This window comes from Anomaloglossus baeobatrachus, chromosome 2 (genome assembly GCF_048569485.1).
Source record: "Anomaloglossus baeobatrachus isolate aAnoBae1 chromosome 2, aAnoBae1.hap1, whole genome shotgun sequence".
Classification (NCBI taxonomy): domain Eukaryota; kingdom Metazoa; phylum Chordata; class Amphibia; order Anura; family Aromobatidae; genus Anomaloglossus; species Anomaloglossus baeobatrachus.
Genome location: NC_134354.1, coordinates 641,069,288 through 641,086,069, shown reverse-complemented (window position 1 = coordinate 641,086,069; position 16,782 = coordinate 641,069,288). Strand labels below are relative to the sequence as shown.

The following is a 16,782-nucleotide window of genomic DNA, read 5'->3' as shown; positions in this document are numbered from 1 at the left end:
CCTGCGGCGTCACACATAGCGATGTGTGCTGCCGCAGGAGCGACGAACTACATCGTTACTGCTGCAGTAACGATAATCGAGAATGGACCCCCATGTCACCGATGAGCGATTTTGCACGTTTTTGCAACGATGCAAAAACGCTCATCAGTGTCACACACAGCAACATCGCTAATGCGGCCGGATGTGCGTCACAAATTCCGTGACCCCAACGACTCCGTATTAGCGATGTCGCAGCGTGTAAAGCCCCCTTTAGACATATCTACTATAGCTTTTATTTGACACTCTGCTCTAATTTTAATATTAGGGTAAAACAAATTCCCTATATCTGCATTATAAGTACTAGCAACAGAAAATACAAGATTTACTGCTCAAAATTTTTCCTGAATAGAAAGAAGGGGCTAAAGCATTAAAGGCCATCCCCACAAAATCTAATGTGTATGGGCCACCTTAGGCCAGGGTCACACAAACGTAGATTCTGTTACCCAAGAGAGTTTTATCCGAGTGTCGGCATAGTGTGATCGGATTCTTTCGGATGAGGGAATCTGAGAACACTGTAGGGAGAAGATGGAGAACAACATTTCTCCATCTTCTCCATTGTGTGAGTTTTTGGAAATCTGACTGCACTTGGATGTCATCCAACTACAGTCCAATAATTTCCCCCCATCCATAGTCTTAAATTGGTGAATGGAATCCGATTTGAAAGACAAATTGCAGCATGCTGTTTTTTTTTTTCTCGCGCCAAATCGGTATGAAAAACTAAACATTAAACATTAATCAGCAGTGCCCCATTGAATATCATTGGTCTGAGTGATATCCAATAAAAAAGTCAGATAGCACTCATCTGATGAATTTGGTGGTGTCAGTGAGCCCTTAGGGGTACTTTGCACGTTGCGACATCGCTACTGCGATATCGTCGGGGTCAAATCGAAAGTGACGCACATCTGGCACCGGTAACGACGTCACAACGTGTGAAGCCTAGATGCGCCGATAAACGATCTCAAAAGCATCGTAAATCGGTGCTCTGTGTAGCGTCGGACATTTTCATAATGTCGCACCAATAGGAGATACGATGCTGTTCCTCGTTCCTGCAGCAGCACACATCGCTGTGTGTGAAGCAAGGAACATCTCCTTACCTGCCTCCACCGCCAATGCGGAAGGAAGGAGGTGGGCGGGATGTTTACGTCCCGCTCATCTCCGCCCCTCCGTTTCTATTGGCCACCTGCCGTGTGACGTCGCTGTGACGCTGCACGATCCGCCCCCTTAGGAAGAAGGCGGGTCGCCGGCCAGAGCGACGTCGCAGTGCAGGTAAGTGCGTGTGAAGCTGCCGTAGCGATAATGTTCGCTACGGTAGCTATCACAAGATATCGCATGTGCGACGGGGGCGGGTACTATCGCGCTCGGCATCCCTAGCATCGGCTAGCGATGTCGCAGCGTGCAGAGTACCCCTTAGCCAAAGGAAGGAAGATGGAAGTTTGGGATTGTTAAATTCAATATGGAGTCTGTACCCATCGATATACATCCTAATTTTATACAATACATTTATATATGGCTTCGCTCTATCAAAATCTGCAAAAGGGACTTTTCATTTATAATGGGAAATGAAGAATTTCTCAGCAACTATGATCTGGTATTGTTGTGAATTTTCTGTGTACGTTACGTGTAGGGTGTCTCATGAAGAATGCCATTAGTGGGAGCGTTACAGGAAGAAAAGTTTCAAAGTTTTTAGATTTTCAACATTCCAAATCTGAAATTTGCATGGAAACAAGTTAATTAATAACCAGCAATTAAAGTGAAGTCATTGAGCCGTGTGTTGCGAGCACTGGGAGTGATGGGACAGGGAGCTTGACTCCATTCAGCCGATCACGGCCACATTATTTTTATTAAATAAAGGCTTCAGCAGCTCATAAAATAAATTATCAAAAGTCTTGTAAGCAGCTATACCTAATGAGGGCATGTACACACTAATATAGTCCAAAGATATATAGAGGTACAAGCTTCTAGCAGTGGGTTGAATGGTTTTTGGACTGAATTATTTATGGCATGGATTCCACAATTTCTTGTAAACATTCCTGAGAGGTTCTGATCCATGTTCACATAATTCAAGTTGCTGCACATTCATTCTCTTCACTTTGAAGTTGTGTATCCCCGTTTCATCTAAATATCCCAGAAGTACTGTATGTTATTGAGATTTGGGGACTGTGCATAAGGCTCCATACAGATTAAAGGGAACCTGTCACCAGATTTGTTGACTATAAGCTACATCAACCACCAGTGGGCTCTTATATACAGCATTTTAACATGCTGTATATAAGACCCCAGGCCGGTGTGTAGAACATAAAACTTTATAATACTTACCTAAATGGTCGGTGCGGTGCAGATGGGTCAGAGGGGTGTATCTATTCTCCGGGTGCGGCGCCTCTTCTTTCAGCCATCTTTGTCCTCCTTCTGAAGCCTGTATGCATGACGTGTCTTACGTCATGCACACAGGCGGGCATTGAGGTTCTGTACAGGCGCACTTTGATCTGCCCTGAGCAGGGCAGATCAAATTATTGTAGTGTGCATGAGCAGGACTTCAAAGCCCACCTGTGTGCATGACATAGGACGCGTTATGTACACAGGCTTCAGAAGAAGGAGGACAAAGATGGCCTAAAGAGGAGGTGCCGCACCTGGAGAACAGAGACATCCATCTGATCCATCTGCACCGTACCGACCATTTAGGTAAGTATTATAAAGTTATTTTTACTCTCTACACAGCGGCCTGGGCTCTTATATACAACATGTTAGAATGCTGTATATAAGAGCCCAGTGGTGGTTGTCGCAGTTTATAGTCACCAAATCAGGTGACAGGTTCCCTTTACATTATACCCTCTGGCTAGGCTGATTATCTAATGTGTGCCACAGGGTCTTCCAACTCTCCAAGACAGATGATGTCAGGGGAAGGAAGGATAGGCATGTTGAATTTCATTGTCTGATCCTTTGGCTCCCACAGGAGATGAGTTACCCCCAGAGATTCCTGGCAGCAGCTTAGTTGAATATTCATTTGAAAAGACAGGCTAAAGTGAGTGTGCATGTATATGGGGGGCTGGAAAAAAGAGCTTTCTAAGGGCACTTCAAGTAGCCATTAGAAAAAGGGTGTATTGTGGCTATAAAGTCCAGAAAATACCCTAACTCCACCAAAAGCAGCCTATAACATTAGGCAAAAGTATAATTAAAGTTGCTGGACCCCAATCGAACTTTTGCATCTAGAAAACGACCCCCACCTAGCATCAGGAATTAGGATTATAGTGTTTTATGTGACAAGGAAAACCTATTGTGCCCGGTCCTGGGTTCAGCTGCTACATTTGTATCTCTTTAGCATTTACATTGAGCAAGATGCAATCAATATAATCCTATACATCCTTTACACCAAATTGTGATTCTACCATCTGCATATTTCATCTTTAAACTTTCTTCCAACAGTTTTGGTAACATCAAGTATTTTGCGGCTTTAACTCGTTATGGCTTGTGAAGTTCATTTGGATTTAACAAATTGTGTTATACCATGAATTTTATTAAATACAAAAATTGTGACTTAAATTCACACCAATTTAAGAGCAAGAAAAATAATGTTGCCAAACTTCATGAAAGGCCAGAGTCCTACTTGCTCGAGTCTCGCATCGCAGCACCCTGTCATGGCCGCACACTCTCCGGACAGGAGCGTCTCCGCTACATAGAGAGACATGCAGCCGACCCGCTCCTGTCCGGAGAGTGTGCGGCCGTGCCGGGTGATGCACGAGATACGCGCAAGTGTGATTACGGGCTAACATGTAGAGTAACACTGAAATAACCAATTTGCGATGAGTTCAGCTCTACAAAGCAGGCGATTATGTCAAAAGCATATGATCCAGGTGTGAAAGTCTAGTGCAAGCTACTGGAAGATTCTTGAATAATGCTACCGTAGGACCTCTCTGGTATCATAATAGTATCTATAGATGCTCTCAGCAAGAAAAACAACTGGAGAACTCTGCCATTTGTTCAATGTGCTTTCAGTTCATTGATATTCATCTTATTGCTCTTGTTGAGTTGTTTGAGCTACCTGCCATCTTTATTCAATTTTGCTATTCTGCTGTGGCTTTCAACCAAGTAATCCAAAAAAGATGCAAGAAGGGAATATTTGGAGAACATTTGAAAGAAAAAAAATGTAATACACCCACCATTGATATATTAAATACAATTCATGTGCATACAGATCTAGTAGGGCTGACATGACAAATTTTCTGTGCCAGCTATCATCTCATAGAAACACAAGATTGTCCCTGGGTACTGGCTGCAAAGCAAGCATACCAGAGATAACTGGCTGTGCCCGTGGGTGACTCGTGGAGGATGGGCACCAAACAAATGACTTGGGCATAACATTTTGTTGTTAGAGTTCATAAATGAAACCATTTATTAATCTGTAGTTATAAATGTACATATTTTTCATGGATCACAACTGCGAAATAAGTAACTAAAAACAAATAGGAAGTGGGATTACTAGGCAAAAATTACTGAATGGAAACGCTAAATCCATTCATCAAAGGTCGGAGAAGAGCAACTGTATTAAGAAGCGTAGTTGACACTTTACATGAGTATTTCATTATATTCACAACTCACTATTACTCTTGTTTAGATATTACAAAAACATAAAAAAAGAAAAAGAAAAATATATCTACAGTTGAAACCATAAATTTACATACACTATCTAAAAAGAACCATCTGCGTGTTTTTCTCACTATCTGACATGAAATCAGAAGAAACCTTTCTCATTTTAGGTCAATTAGGATTAGCAATTTTTTTTATATTTGCCAAATGCCAGAATAATGAGAGAGAGAGAATGTTTTAAGGCATTTTTATTACTTTGCAAAATCTAAAGTTTACATACACTAAGGGGTACTTTGCACGCTGCGACATCGCTAGCCGATGATAGCGATGCCGAGCGTGATAGTACCCACTCCCGTCGCACATGCAATATTTTGTGATAGCTGCCGTAGCGAACATTATCACTGCGGCAGCTACACACTTCCTAAGGGGGCGGGTCGTGCGGCGTCACAGCGACGTCACACGGCAGGCGGCCAATAGAAGCGGAGGGGCGGAGATGAGCGGGACGTAACCATCCCGCCCACCTCCTTCCTTCCGCATAGCCGGTAAACGGCAGGTAAGGAGAAGTTCCTCGCTCCTGCGGCTTCATACACAGCGATGTGTGCTGTCGCAGGAACGAGGAACAACATCGTACCTGTCGCTGCAGCGAAATTATGAAAATAACCGACACCACACAGATCCATGATTTACGACGCTTTTGCGATCGTTTATCGGTGCATCTAGGCTTTACACGTTGCGACGTCGTTATTGGCGCCGGATGTGCGTCACTTTCGATTTGACCCAGACGACATCGCAGTAGCGATGCCGCAACATGCAAAGTACCCCTAAGAGTACTATGCCTTTAAACAATATGTGACAGTCCATATAATGAAGTCATATGTTCTGTTAGGTTTATTGGCAACATCTGAGTTAATTAGAGACACACCTGTGAATGTATTTTAATGCACACCTAAAACACATCGCTTCTTTGTGTAGCATCATGGAAAAGTCAAAAGAATCAGTTAGGTCTCAGAAAGAGAATTGTGGACTGGCACAAGTGTGGTTCATTCTTGGGTACAATTTCCAGATACCTGAAGGTGCCTCATTAATCTATACAAGCAATTATAAGCAAGTACAAACAAGATGGGAATGTCCAGATATCATACCGCTCAGGAAGGAGATTGGTTTTGTGTACCAGAGATGAATGTGCTTTGGTCAGACTGTGCATATTAATCCAAGAACAAAAGCAAAAGACCTTGTGAAGATGCTGGCGGAAGATGGTAAGATTGTGGATAATGCCACAGTGTACTGTATCAACATGAAAAGGCCACTCTGCCAAGAAGTATCCATTACTCCAAAATAAACATAAAAAAGCCAGATTAATGTTTTCAAATGCACACTGAAACAAAGAACTTAATTTCTGGAAACATGTCCTATGGTCTGATGAAACTAAAATTGAACTGTTTGGCCATAATGACCATTGTTATGTTTGGAGGAAAAAGGGAGAAGTTTTGAAGCCTAACAACACCATCTCAACTGTGAAACATGGGGGTGACAGCATCATGTTGTGGGGTTGTTTTGCTGCAAGAGGGACTGGTGCACGTCACAAAATAGATGGCATCATGAGGAAGAAGACTATGTGATAATACTGAAGCAACATCTCAAGACATAAGACCGGAACTTAAAGCTTGCCCAGAAATGGGTCTTCCAAATGGAAAATGACTAGCAGCATACTGCCAAACTGGTTACAAAGTGTCTTAAGGATAACAAAGTCAATGTTTTGGAGTCGCCATCACAAAACTCTGATCTCAATCCTATTGAAAATTTATGGGCAAAGCTGAAAAGGCCGGTGTGAGCAAGGTGACCTACAAACATGGCTCAGTTACACCAGTTCTGTCAGGAGGAATGGGCCCAAAATTCTTACCAACTATTGTGAGAAGCTTGTGGAAGGATATCCAAAATATTTAACTCAAGTGATACAGTTTAAGGGCAATGGTACCAAACACTAATGAAATGTATGTAAACTTTTGATTTTTCAGAAAGCAATAAAAAATCCTTAAAACATAACTTAAAACTCTCTAATTATTTAGTTTTTTTGGCAAATATAGATAATTTTGATTTATAATTGACCCAAAACGGGAAACGTTTATTCTGATTTCATGTCAGATAGTGAGAAAAACATGCATATGTGTCTTTTTAGACAACTGTAACCAGCACCTCCTAAGGCTACTTTCACACATCCGGTTTGAGCAGTTCGGCTCAATCTGGCTGTGAAACCTATGCAACGGATGCGGCGAAAACACCGCATCCTTTGCATAAGTTTTTACATGCGGCCCGTCCGTTTTTTTCCGGTTGCGGCACGCTACTGAGCATGCGCAGTGGAAGAAACCGCATGCGGCGGCCGGATGCGTTTTTTACCACATCGCGCCGCATTCGGCGTCCATAGGCATGCATTGAAAAATGCGCCAAAAACCGGACGGAACGCAAGCCCATGAGGCACAATGCGGCGCCAAGGCAAGTCAATGCTGGAAAAAACAAAACCGGCGGCAAAAAAAACCTGTTTCGTTTTTTCAGCAGAGCACCGTATTGTGCCGCACTGCTACAGCCGGATGTGTGAAAGTAGCCTAACTGATAAATAAAATGTGAACAGGTGCAATCTGCACTCACTTCAATATATACATACCAAATAATACAGCTGGACTCTCTATGTTCCAAGGTATATGCCAACATAGAATATTTAGCTAAATAGTAACAAAGAGCGCACAATATGGCAACAATCAGGCAATAAATATTGCAGATGTATTATTGCTTACCTGGCTGGGCTGTGTCAGGCACAACTCCTATGTAAGTATAGATACCAGCTGCTGCTGCTCCGTTTGCAGGAATAAAACCAGCAGAAAATGCAATAGACGAAAATGGATATGTGGATAAATCTGCCGTGCTGATGGTCAAGAAGATACCCAATGGAGATGATGGTGTTGAACAAAGGGCAGTTTTATTTATCTATGTGTTTCAGAGTTGAACAAACTCCTTCATCATGATAAAAAATGTGTTTTTTATCCTGATAAAAGATTTAATTGCAGGTAGATTCCAGCTCTAATTCAAAACAGCTTTATATTTTATGTGAGTGTAATGGTGGACACAGACAAAAAAACATTATAGTGGCCTAATAGCTCATCATTATGCACAATTCCACCTGCTATGGAGGTGAAATAGGACCCCCTTGCTTCTTGAGCCCTTGTGCGGTTGCACAGGTTGCACCAATGATATGTCCACCGCTGTGTGAGTGACATATGAAAATGTAATTTGTCTAAAGTAATAAACATTTGTTGATCTGTTATTTTTGTTCTTTGCTTTCAGCGCTGCAAGGACAGAGTGAATGCATTGGCTATCTCTGTGATGAACATGTGGCCAGGAGTAAGGTTGCGGGTTACTGAAGGATGGGATGAGGATGGCCACCATTCCCATGATTCCCTGCACTATGAAGGACGTGCACTTGACATCACAACCTCAGACCGAGACAAGAGCAAATACGGCATGTTGGCCCGCCTTGCAGTTGAAGCTGGCTTCGACTGGGTGTACTATGAGTCCAAAGCTCACATTCATGTCTCTGTAAAAGCAGGTATGATTGCATAACATTTTAAAACTATATTTGAAATATTATTGTAAAATGTAAAATAATAGACAACTCTAACTCTGTGACCTATTCATTCTGCTAAATATTTGAGGTCCCAGGGGTTAGATCTCTATTATTAAAGTTATAGTAGTGGAAACTTCATTAAAGGTAACCTGTCAGGTTTGGATATCCTATGTAAGTAAAAGCAGAGCATGTGTTTGTAATCAATAATAGTGATGATCCAACCTGTTCGTGTTCGTCGACTTTCCCGGTGTTCGCTGAACAGCTTGACTAACATATCCGAACACCATTGAATTCAATGGGAGGCAAAACTTATGTGTTAGTAAGGGCTAGGGGGCTGGTGTTAGTAATGTAAATAGTAGTATATGTACTGAGTCTCCCGCGGGGCTGTCACATTGCTTCCGGGGCCGCTCATTAATCCTTTTACATATTCACTGCTTCCTCCGCCCACCGGCAGACCCGGTGTCTTTGATTGGTTGCCATTAGACTGTGCTCCCAACTTGTGTGACAGTATCTGTGATTGGTTGGAATCACACACGCTGTCAGGATCCCCTAATGGAGTGTAAAAACAAATAAATAAATAAAAATTGGCGTAGGGTCCCCGGTATATTGATACGCAGAGCAGATAAAGCAGATGACTACAGGCTGAAACCACCAGCTGTATGCTTATCTTGTCTGGGTATCAAAATAAAAGGGACCCCATGTGGCTTTTTTTTTTTTTAATTATTTAAATAAAAAAATGTTAAAAAAAGATGGCGTGCGGTCCCTCCTCAATTTTGATACCCAGCCAAGATAAAGCTTACAGCTGGGGTTTGGCATTCTCAAGATGGGGAGGCTCATGGTTATTGGGCCCCCAGCCTAAAGATAGCAGCCCGCAGCCACCCAGAATTGTCACATCCATTAGATGCGACAATCCCAGCTGTTTACCCAGTTCATCCTGATTGCCCTGGTGCCGTGGCAATCTGGGTAATATAAGGGGTTAATGACAGCTCACAGCTGCCAATATGCCCTAGATTAGTAATGGGCAGGGTCTATAACACCCCCAACTACTAATCTGTAAGTGAAAAGAAATAAAGGATTATTTCGGTGTTTGTGTTTATTTCTTTTTACTTACAGTATTAGTAATTGGGTGGACTCATAGGTGAATACCATTATGATGCTAGTGCTTAGGGATTATCTTTACATGGCCACCAGGCTATTCCTCAATTACTGAGAAATTAGCATTTTAATTAATATGCAAATTAGTCTGAAGAACTATTTGTACATCTGAAGTTTCTGTCAGTCCAGCTCTAGACCCCACCCAACACTACCTCCTCCTGCTTGACTGAGGCCTTCTTTGCCTGAAGTCACACAGCATAGAGGCTGTCAGTTAAGTAGGAGGATCTACAGCTTCACTGGCATATCAATTCAAATTCTGATTTCTCTAATGGAGGAATGGATAGGCTGTATAATTGATGCATTTGTCATTGAAAGAGTATGTGTAAATAACTTGGGGAATGAAAAATGCTGAGAGATTCCCTTTAAGCACATACACAACTAAAACAAGTCAGTAATACCAGAACCCTGTTAGATAGCAGCTTATACCTTTTAGCTTTCTGGGCCTATAACTTGAGTGACTAGGAGATTTGTTTCTAAGGCTCTGTGCGCACTAGGCCGTTTTGCCCGTGGATTTACCCGCGGATTTGCTGCGGAAATTTCTTGAGAAATGTCTGCAATCTTTGTGCAGACATTTCCCAGCAAATCCTATGAGAAAAAAAAATAGCTGTGCGCACTGTGCGGATTTTTCTCAAGAAATTTCCTTGAGAAAATTTTCTCGAGAAACTTTCTTGAGAAAATGAGCATGCCCATTATTTTCCGCAGGTACCTGCGGTATACCCCCGGAATTTCACTCCATTCACTGTAATGTAATCGCGAAATTCCGGGAGTATACCGCAGGTAGCAAATGATGTGCGGTATACCCCCGGTATAGCCGCGATTTACCTGCGGTAATGCTCATCGCTGCCTGCGGTTTTGCAGGAAGCGATGTCATTATGCCAGGAAGAGGAAGCGGAGCAGAGTAAACACAGACGTCACACTCCCTGGACGCCGCACAGAAGCACTTCCGTGCGACCTCCAGGTGACCGTGCAGTCTGTGTCCTGCTCCAGCCCCGCGGCTGCCTGCACTGCAGCGTGTCAGTGTGTGCCCGCAGTATCGGCAGCTTGTCACGCTGAAGCGCAGGCAGACACTGACACAGGTAGACACTGACACTGCACTGCAGGGTGTCAGTGTCTGCCCGCAGTGTCAGCAGCCTGTCACGCGGCAGCGCAGGCAGACACTGACACCCTGCAGTGCTGGGAGCCGCGGGGATGACGATTGCTGCTGTCAGGAGGTGAGATCATTACCTGCTGTGACGATCTCCTGCCTCCTGACGTCACCGCTGTCACTGCTGTCTATTCCCATCTCGCGAGCGGCCCGAGACTGTCACTAGCGGTGACGTCACGGGCTCTCGCGATACTTCTGACAACGCGGCGGGCATAGAAGTCAGTGACAGCGCTGACATCAGCAGTACAGGAGATGATCACAGAAGGTCAGGGCTGTATTTTGCCTTCATGCTGCCCTAGGCACTTTAAGTGGTCGCGCCCCTTAGTGACAACGTAAAACTGAGTTTTCGCACACGACATCTGTTTAAGGCAGATCTACTCTGTAAAACACTTGAAAAAGTATCAATAAAAAACGAACCCCCCCCCCAATGGGAATCACCACAGGCACATCAAAACATAGCATGAGTATAAAATATTCCCACCACACCGTCCCCACTTATATACTGTGACTGTGACACTGCCCCTAATAAACACCACACTGCCCTCCCTTATAAACTACTGTATATGCACCACACCTTCCTCGATTATGAAATATGATCTGTACATTGTGAGGAGGGAGCAGCATGATGTGAGGACAATGTCCCATGCATGCTGCCCCCTCCTCACAATGTCCCATGCATGCTGCCCCCTCCTCACAATGTCCCATGCATGCTGCCCCCTCCTCACAATGTCCCATGCATGCTGCTCCCTCGTCACAATGTCCCATGCATGCTTCCCCCTCCTCACAATGTCCCATGCTTGCTGCCCCCTCCTCACAATGTCCCATGCATGCTGCCCCCTCCTCACAATGTCCCATGCATGCTGCCCCCTCCTCACAATGTCCCATGCATGCTGCTCCCTCCTCACAATGTCCCATGCTTGCTGCCCCCTCCTCACAATGTCCCATGCATGCTGCCCCCTCCTCACAATGTCCCATGAATGCTGCCCCCTCCTCACAATGTCCCATGAATGCTGCCCCCTCCTCACAATGTCCCATGCATGCTGCCCCCTCCTCACAATGTCCCATGCATGCTGCTCCCTCCTCACAATGTCCCTTGCATGCTGCCCCCTCCTCACAATGTCCCTTGCATGCTGCCCCCTCCTCACAATGTCCCATGCATGCTGCCCCCTCCTCACAATGTCCCATGCATGCTGCCCCCTCCTCACAATGTCCCATGCATGCTGCCCCCTCCTCACAATGTCCCATGCATGCTTCTCTCTCCTCACAATGTCCCATGCATGCTGCCCCCTCTTCACAATGTCCCATGCATGCTGCTCCCTCCTGACAATGTCCCATGCATGCTGCCCCTCCTCACAATGTCCCATGCATGCTGCTCCCTCCTCACAATGTCCCATGAATGCTGCTCCCTCCTCACAATGTCTCATGCATGCTGCCCCCTCCTCACAATGTCTCATGTATGCTGCTCCCGCCTCACAATGTCCCATGCATGCTGCTCCCTCCTCACAATGTCCCATGCATGCTGCTCCCTCCGCACAATGTCTCATGCTTGATGCTCCCTCCTCACAATGTCCCATGCATGCTGCTCCCTCCTCACAATGTCTCATGCATGCTGCCCCCTCCTCAGTGTCCCATGCATGCTGCCCCCTTCTCACAATGTCCCATGCATGCTGCCCCCTCCTCACAATGTCTCATGCATGCTGCCCCCTCCTCAGTGTCCCATGCATGCTGCCCCCTTCTCACAATGTCTCATGCATGCTGTCCCTCTCCATGAGCTCCTAATGCTGCCTTCCTCTTTTCCATAATGAGACCTTCATGTTGCCCCACTCATGCTAAGACCACCACACTAACGCTTATGCTGAGACCCCCCCCCACACACACTACCTCACTCTTGATATTGACTCCCCTACATTGCTCCACTCCATACTGATCCCACACATGCCTCTTCTTCACAATGAGCTCCCAATGCTGCCCCCTCTTATTCTGAGTCCTTACACTCCCCCCACCCAATCGATTTTGTCATTGCACTATCCCTCATCCCTTGTCCTCTGTCTCTAGCATTAGCCCCTCTCTCCCACTCCCCCAACATCAGCCTCTCTCCCCCAGCATCAGCCTCTATCTTCCCTCAGCATCAGCCTCTCTTCCCCAGTCTCAGCCTTTGCCTCCCCCCAGCCCCAGCCTGCCCCAGTCTCCGCCTCAGCCTCCCTCCAGCCTCCCTCCAGTCTCAGCCTCAGCCTCCCTCAAGTCTCAGCCTCAGCCTCCCTCCAGTCTCAGCCTCAGCCTCCCTCCAGTCTCAGCCTCCCTCCAGCCTCCCCCCAGTCTCTGCCTCTGCCTCCCTCCAGCCTCCCCCCAGTCTCTGCCTCTGCCTCCCTCCAGCCTCCCCCCAGTCTCAGCCTCAGCCTCCCTCCAGTCTCAGCCTCAGCCTCCCTCCAGCCTCCCCCAGTCTCAGCCTCTGCCTCCCTCCAGCCTCCCCACAGTCTCAGCCTCTGCCTCCCTCCAGTCTCAGCCTCTGCCTCCCTCCAACCTCCCCCCAGTCTCAGCCTCTGCCTCCCTCCAGCCTCCCCCCAGTCTCTGCCTCTGCCTCCCTCCAGCCTCCCCCCAGTCTCTGCCTCTGCCTCCCTCCAGCCTCCCCCCAGTCTCTGCCTTTGCCTCCCTCCAGCCTCCCCCCAGTCTCAGCCTCTGCCTCCCTCCAGCCTCCCCCCAGTCTCAGCCTCCCTCCAGCCTCCCCCCAGTCTCTGCCTCTGCCTCCCTCCAGCCTCCCCCAGTCTCAGCCTCTGCCTCCCTCCAGCCTCCCCACAGTCTCAGCCTCTGCCTCCCTCCAGTCTCCCCCCAGTCTCAGCCTCTGCCTCTCTCCAGCCTCCCCCCAGTCTCAGCCTCTGCCTCCCTCCAGCCTCCCCCCAGTCTCTGCCTCCCTCCAGCCTCCCCCCAGTCTCTGCCTCTGCCTCCCTCCAGCCTCCCCCAGTCTCAGCCTCTGCCTCCCTCCAGCCTCCCCACAGTCTCAGCCTCTGCCTCCCTCCAGTCTCCCCCCAGTCTCAGCCTCTGCCTCCCTCCAGCCTCCCCACAGTCTCAGCCTCTGCCTCCCTCCAGCCTCCCCCCAGTCTCAGCCTCTGCCTCTCTCCAGCCTCCCCCCAGTCTCAGCCTCTGCCTCCCTCCAGCCTCCCCCCAGTCTCTGCCTCCCTCCAGCCTCCCCCCAGTCTCTGCCTCTGCCTCCCTCCAGCCTCCCCCAGTCTCAGCCTCTGCCTCCCTCCAGCCTCCCCACAGTCTCAGCCTCTGCCTCCCTCCAGTCTCCCCCCAGTCTCAGCCTCTGCCTCCCTCCAGTCTCAGCCTCTGCCTCCCTCCAGTCTCAGCCTCTGCCTCCCTCCAGCCTCCCCCCAGTCTCTGCCTCTGCCTCCCTCCAGCCTCCCCCCAGTCTCTGCCTCTGCCTCCCTCCAGCCTCCCCCCAGTCTCAGCCTCAGCCTCCCTCCAGTCTCAGCCTCAGCCTCCCTCCAGCCTCCCCCAGTCTCAGCCTCTGCCTCCCTCCAGCCTCCCCACAGTCTCAGCCTCTGCCTCCCTCCAGTCTCAGCCTCTGCCTCCCTCCAACCTCCCCCCAGTCTCAGCCTCTGCCTCCCTCCAGCCTCCCCCCAGTCTCTGCCTCTGCCTCCCTCCAGCCTCCCCCCAGTCTCTGCCTCTGCCTCCCTCCAGCCTCCCCCCAGTCTCTGCCTTTGCCTCCCTCCAGCCTCCCCCCAGTCTCTGCCTCTGCCTCCCTCCAGCCTCCCCCCAGTCTCTGCCTCTGCCTCCCTCCAGCCTCCCCCCGGTCTCTGCCTCTGCCTCCCTCCAGCCTCCCCCCAGTCTCAGCCTCTGCCTCTCTCCAGCCTCCCCCCAGTCTCAGCCTCTGCCTCTCTCCAGCCTCCCCCCAGTCTCAGCCTCTGCCTCCCTCCAGCCTCCCCCCAGTCTCAGCCTCCCTCCAGCCTCCCCCCAGTCTCTGCCTCTGCCTCCCTCCAGCCTCCCCCAGTCTCAGCCTCTGCCTCCCTCCAGCCTCCCCACAGTCTCAGCCTCTGCCTCCCTCCAGTCTCCCCCCAGTCTCAGCCTCTGCCTCTCTCCAGCCTCCCCCCAGTCTCAGCCTCTGCCTCCCTCCAGCCTCCCCCCAGTCTCTGCCTCCCTCCAGCCTCCCCCCAGTCTCTGCCTCTGCCTCCCTCCAGCCTCCCCCAGTCTCAGCCTCTGCCTCCCTCCAGCCTCCCCACAGTCTCAGCCTCTGCCTCCCTCCAGTCTCCCCCCAGTCTCAGCCTCTGCCTCCCTCCAGCCTCCCCACAGTCTCAGCCTCTGCCTCTCTCCAGCCTCCCCCCAGTCTCAGCCTCTGCCTCCCTCCAGCCTCCCCCCAGTCTCTGCCTCCCTCCAGCCTCCCCCCAGTCTCTGCCTCTGCCTCCCTCCAGCCTCCCCCAGTCACAGTCTCCCCCCAGTCTCAGCCTCTGCCTCCCTCCAGTCTCAGCCTCTGCCTCCCTCCAGTCTCAGCCTCTGCCTCCCTCCAGCCTCCCCCCAGTCTCTGCCTTTGCCTCCCTCCAGCCTCCCCCCAGTCTCAGCCTCTGCCTCCCTCCAGCCTCCCCCCAGTCTCTGCCTCTGCCTCCCTCCAGCCTCCCCCCAGTCTCAGCCTCTGCCTCTCTCCAGCCTCCCCCCAGTCTCAGCCTCTGCCTCCCTCCAGCCTCCCCCCAGTCTCTGCCTCTGCCTCCCTCCAGCCTCCTCCCAGTCTCTGCCTCTGCCTCCCTCCAGCCTCCCCCAGTCTCAGCCTCTGCCTCCCTCCAGCCTCCCCACAGTCTCAGCCTCTGCCTCCCTCCAGTCTCCCCCCAGTCTCAGCCTCTGCCTCCCTCCAGTCTCAGCCTCTGCCTCCCTCCAGTCTCAGCCTCTGCCTCCCTCCAGCCTCCCCCCCAGTCTCTGCCTCTGCCTCCCTCCAGCCTCCCCCCAGTCTCAGCCTCTGCCTCCCTCCAGCCTCCCGCCAGTCTCTGCCTCCCTCCAGCCTCCCCCCAGTCTCTGCCTCTGCCTCCCTCCAGCCTCCCCACAGTCTCTGCCTCTGCCTCCCTCCAGTCTCCCCCCAGTCTCAGCCTCTGCCTCCCTCCAGCCTCCCCCCAGTCTCTGCCTCTGCCTCCCTCCAGCCTCCCCCCAGTCTCAGCCTCTGCCTCTCTCCAGCCTCCCCCCAGTTTCAGCCTCTGCCTCCCTCCAGCCTCCCCCCAGTCTCTGCCTCCCTCCAGCCTCCCCCCAGTCTCTGCCTCTGCCTCCATCCAGCCTCCCCCAGTCTTAGCCTCTGCCTCCCTCCAGCCTCCCCACAGTCTCAGCCTCTGCCTCCCTCCAGTCTCAGCCTCTGCCTCCCTCCAGCCTCCCCCCAGTCTCAGCCTCTGCCTCTCTCCAGTCTCAGCCTCTGCCTCCCTCCAGCCTCCCCCCAGTCTCAGCCACTGCCTCCCTCCAGTCTCAGCCTCTGCCTCCCTCCAGCCTCCCCACAGTCTCAGCCTCTGCCTCCCTCCAGTCTCAGCCTCTGCCTCCCTCCAGCCTCCCCCCAGTCTCAGCCTCTGCCTCTCTCCAGTCTCAGCCTCTGCCTCCCTCCAGCCTCCCCCCAGTCTCAGCCACTGCCTCCCTCCAGTCTCAGCCTCTGCCTCCCTCCAGCCTCCCCCCAGTCTCAGCCTCTGCCTCCCTCCAGCCTCCCCCCAGTCTCAGCCTATGCCTCCCTCCAGCCTCCCCCCAGTCTCAGCCTCTGCCTCCCTCCAGTATCTGCCTTTGCCGCCTCCCCCCCCGCATGCGCAGATCTCCGGTCTGCATTAGAGACACTCCCACGCTCCTTATGAATCCACTTACCTGCTCCAGTGCCCGCCGCCATCTTCCTGGCTCACGTGAGTATCCTCTTCTGACACCGGCTTCCATCACGTCCTCCGCGGCGTCCTGCTGTGAGCTCTGCATGTGACGTCCACACAGCAGTGGACGCAGCACAGAGGAAGGAGCTGATTGGTGCGCGCCTGTGACCCCGGAAGTGCAGGCGCCGGCAGTTCCGGGGTCAATCAGCTCCCTGTGCTCGGCGGCCACAAAAAAAAAAAAATGTAAAAAAAAAAAAAAAAAAAAAAAAAAATTTTTTTTTTTTTTTTTTTTTTTTTTTTTTGCTGCCAGAAGGTGCCGCCCCTCACAATCTGCCGCCCTAGGCACCGGACCACGGGTGCCTAATGGTAAATACGGCCCTGCAGAAGGTAATGATCTCATCTATGCTCCTGATGGCAGCGCTCGGCATCCCCTGCAG

At 50.3% G+C, this 16,782-nt stretch overlaps 1 protein-coding gene across 1 annotated transcript in view; it reads left to right on the top strand.

The window, feature by feature from the left end:
* The window catches only part of DHH (desert hedgehog signaling molecule), a 136,532-nt gene that overhangs the window by 106,309 nt on the left and 13,441 nt on the right, over window positions 1-16,782 (top strand). The window contains exon 2 of the mRNA XM_075336933.1: window positions 7,957-8,218. Coding sequence (XP_075193048.1) covers window positions 7,957-8,218 — 262 coding nt within the window. The remainder of the gene's footprint in view (window positions 1-7,956; window positions 8,219-16,782) is intronic.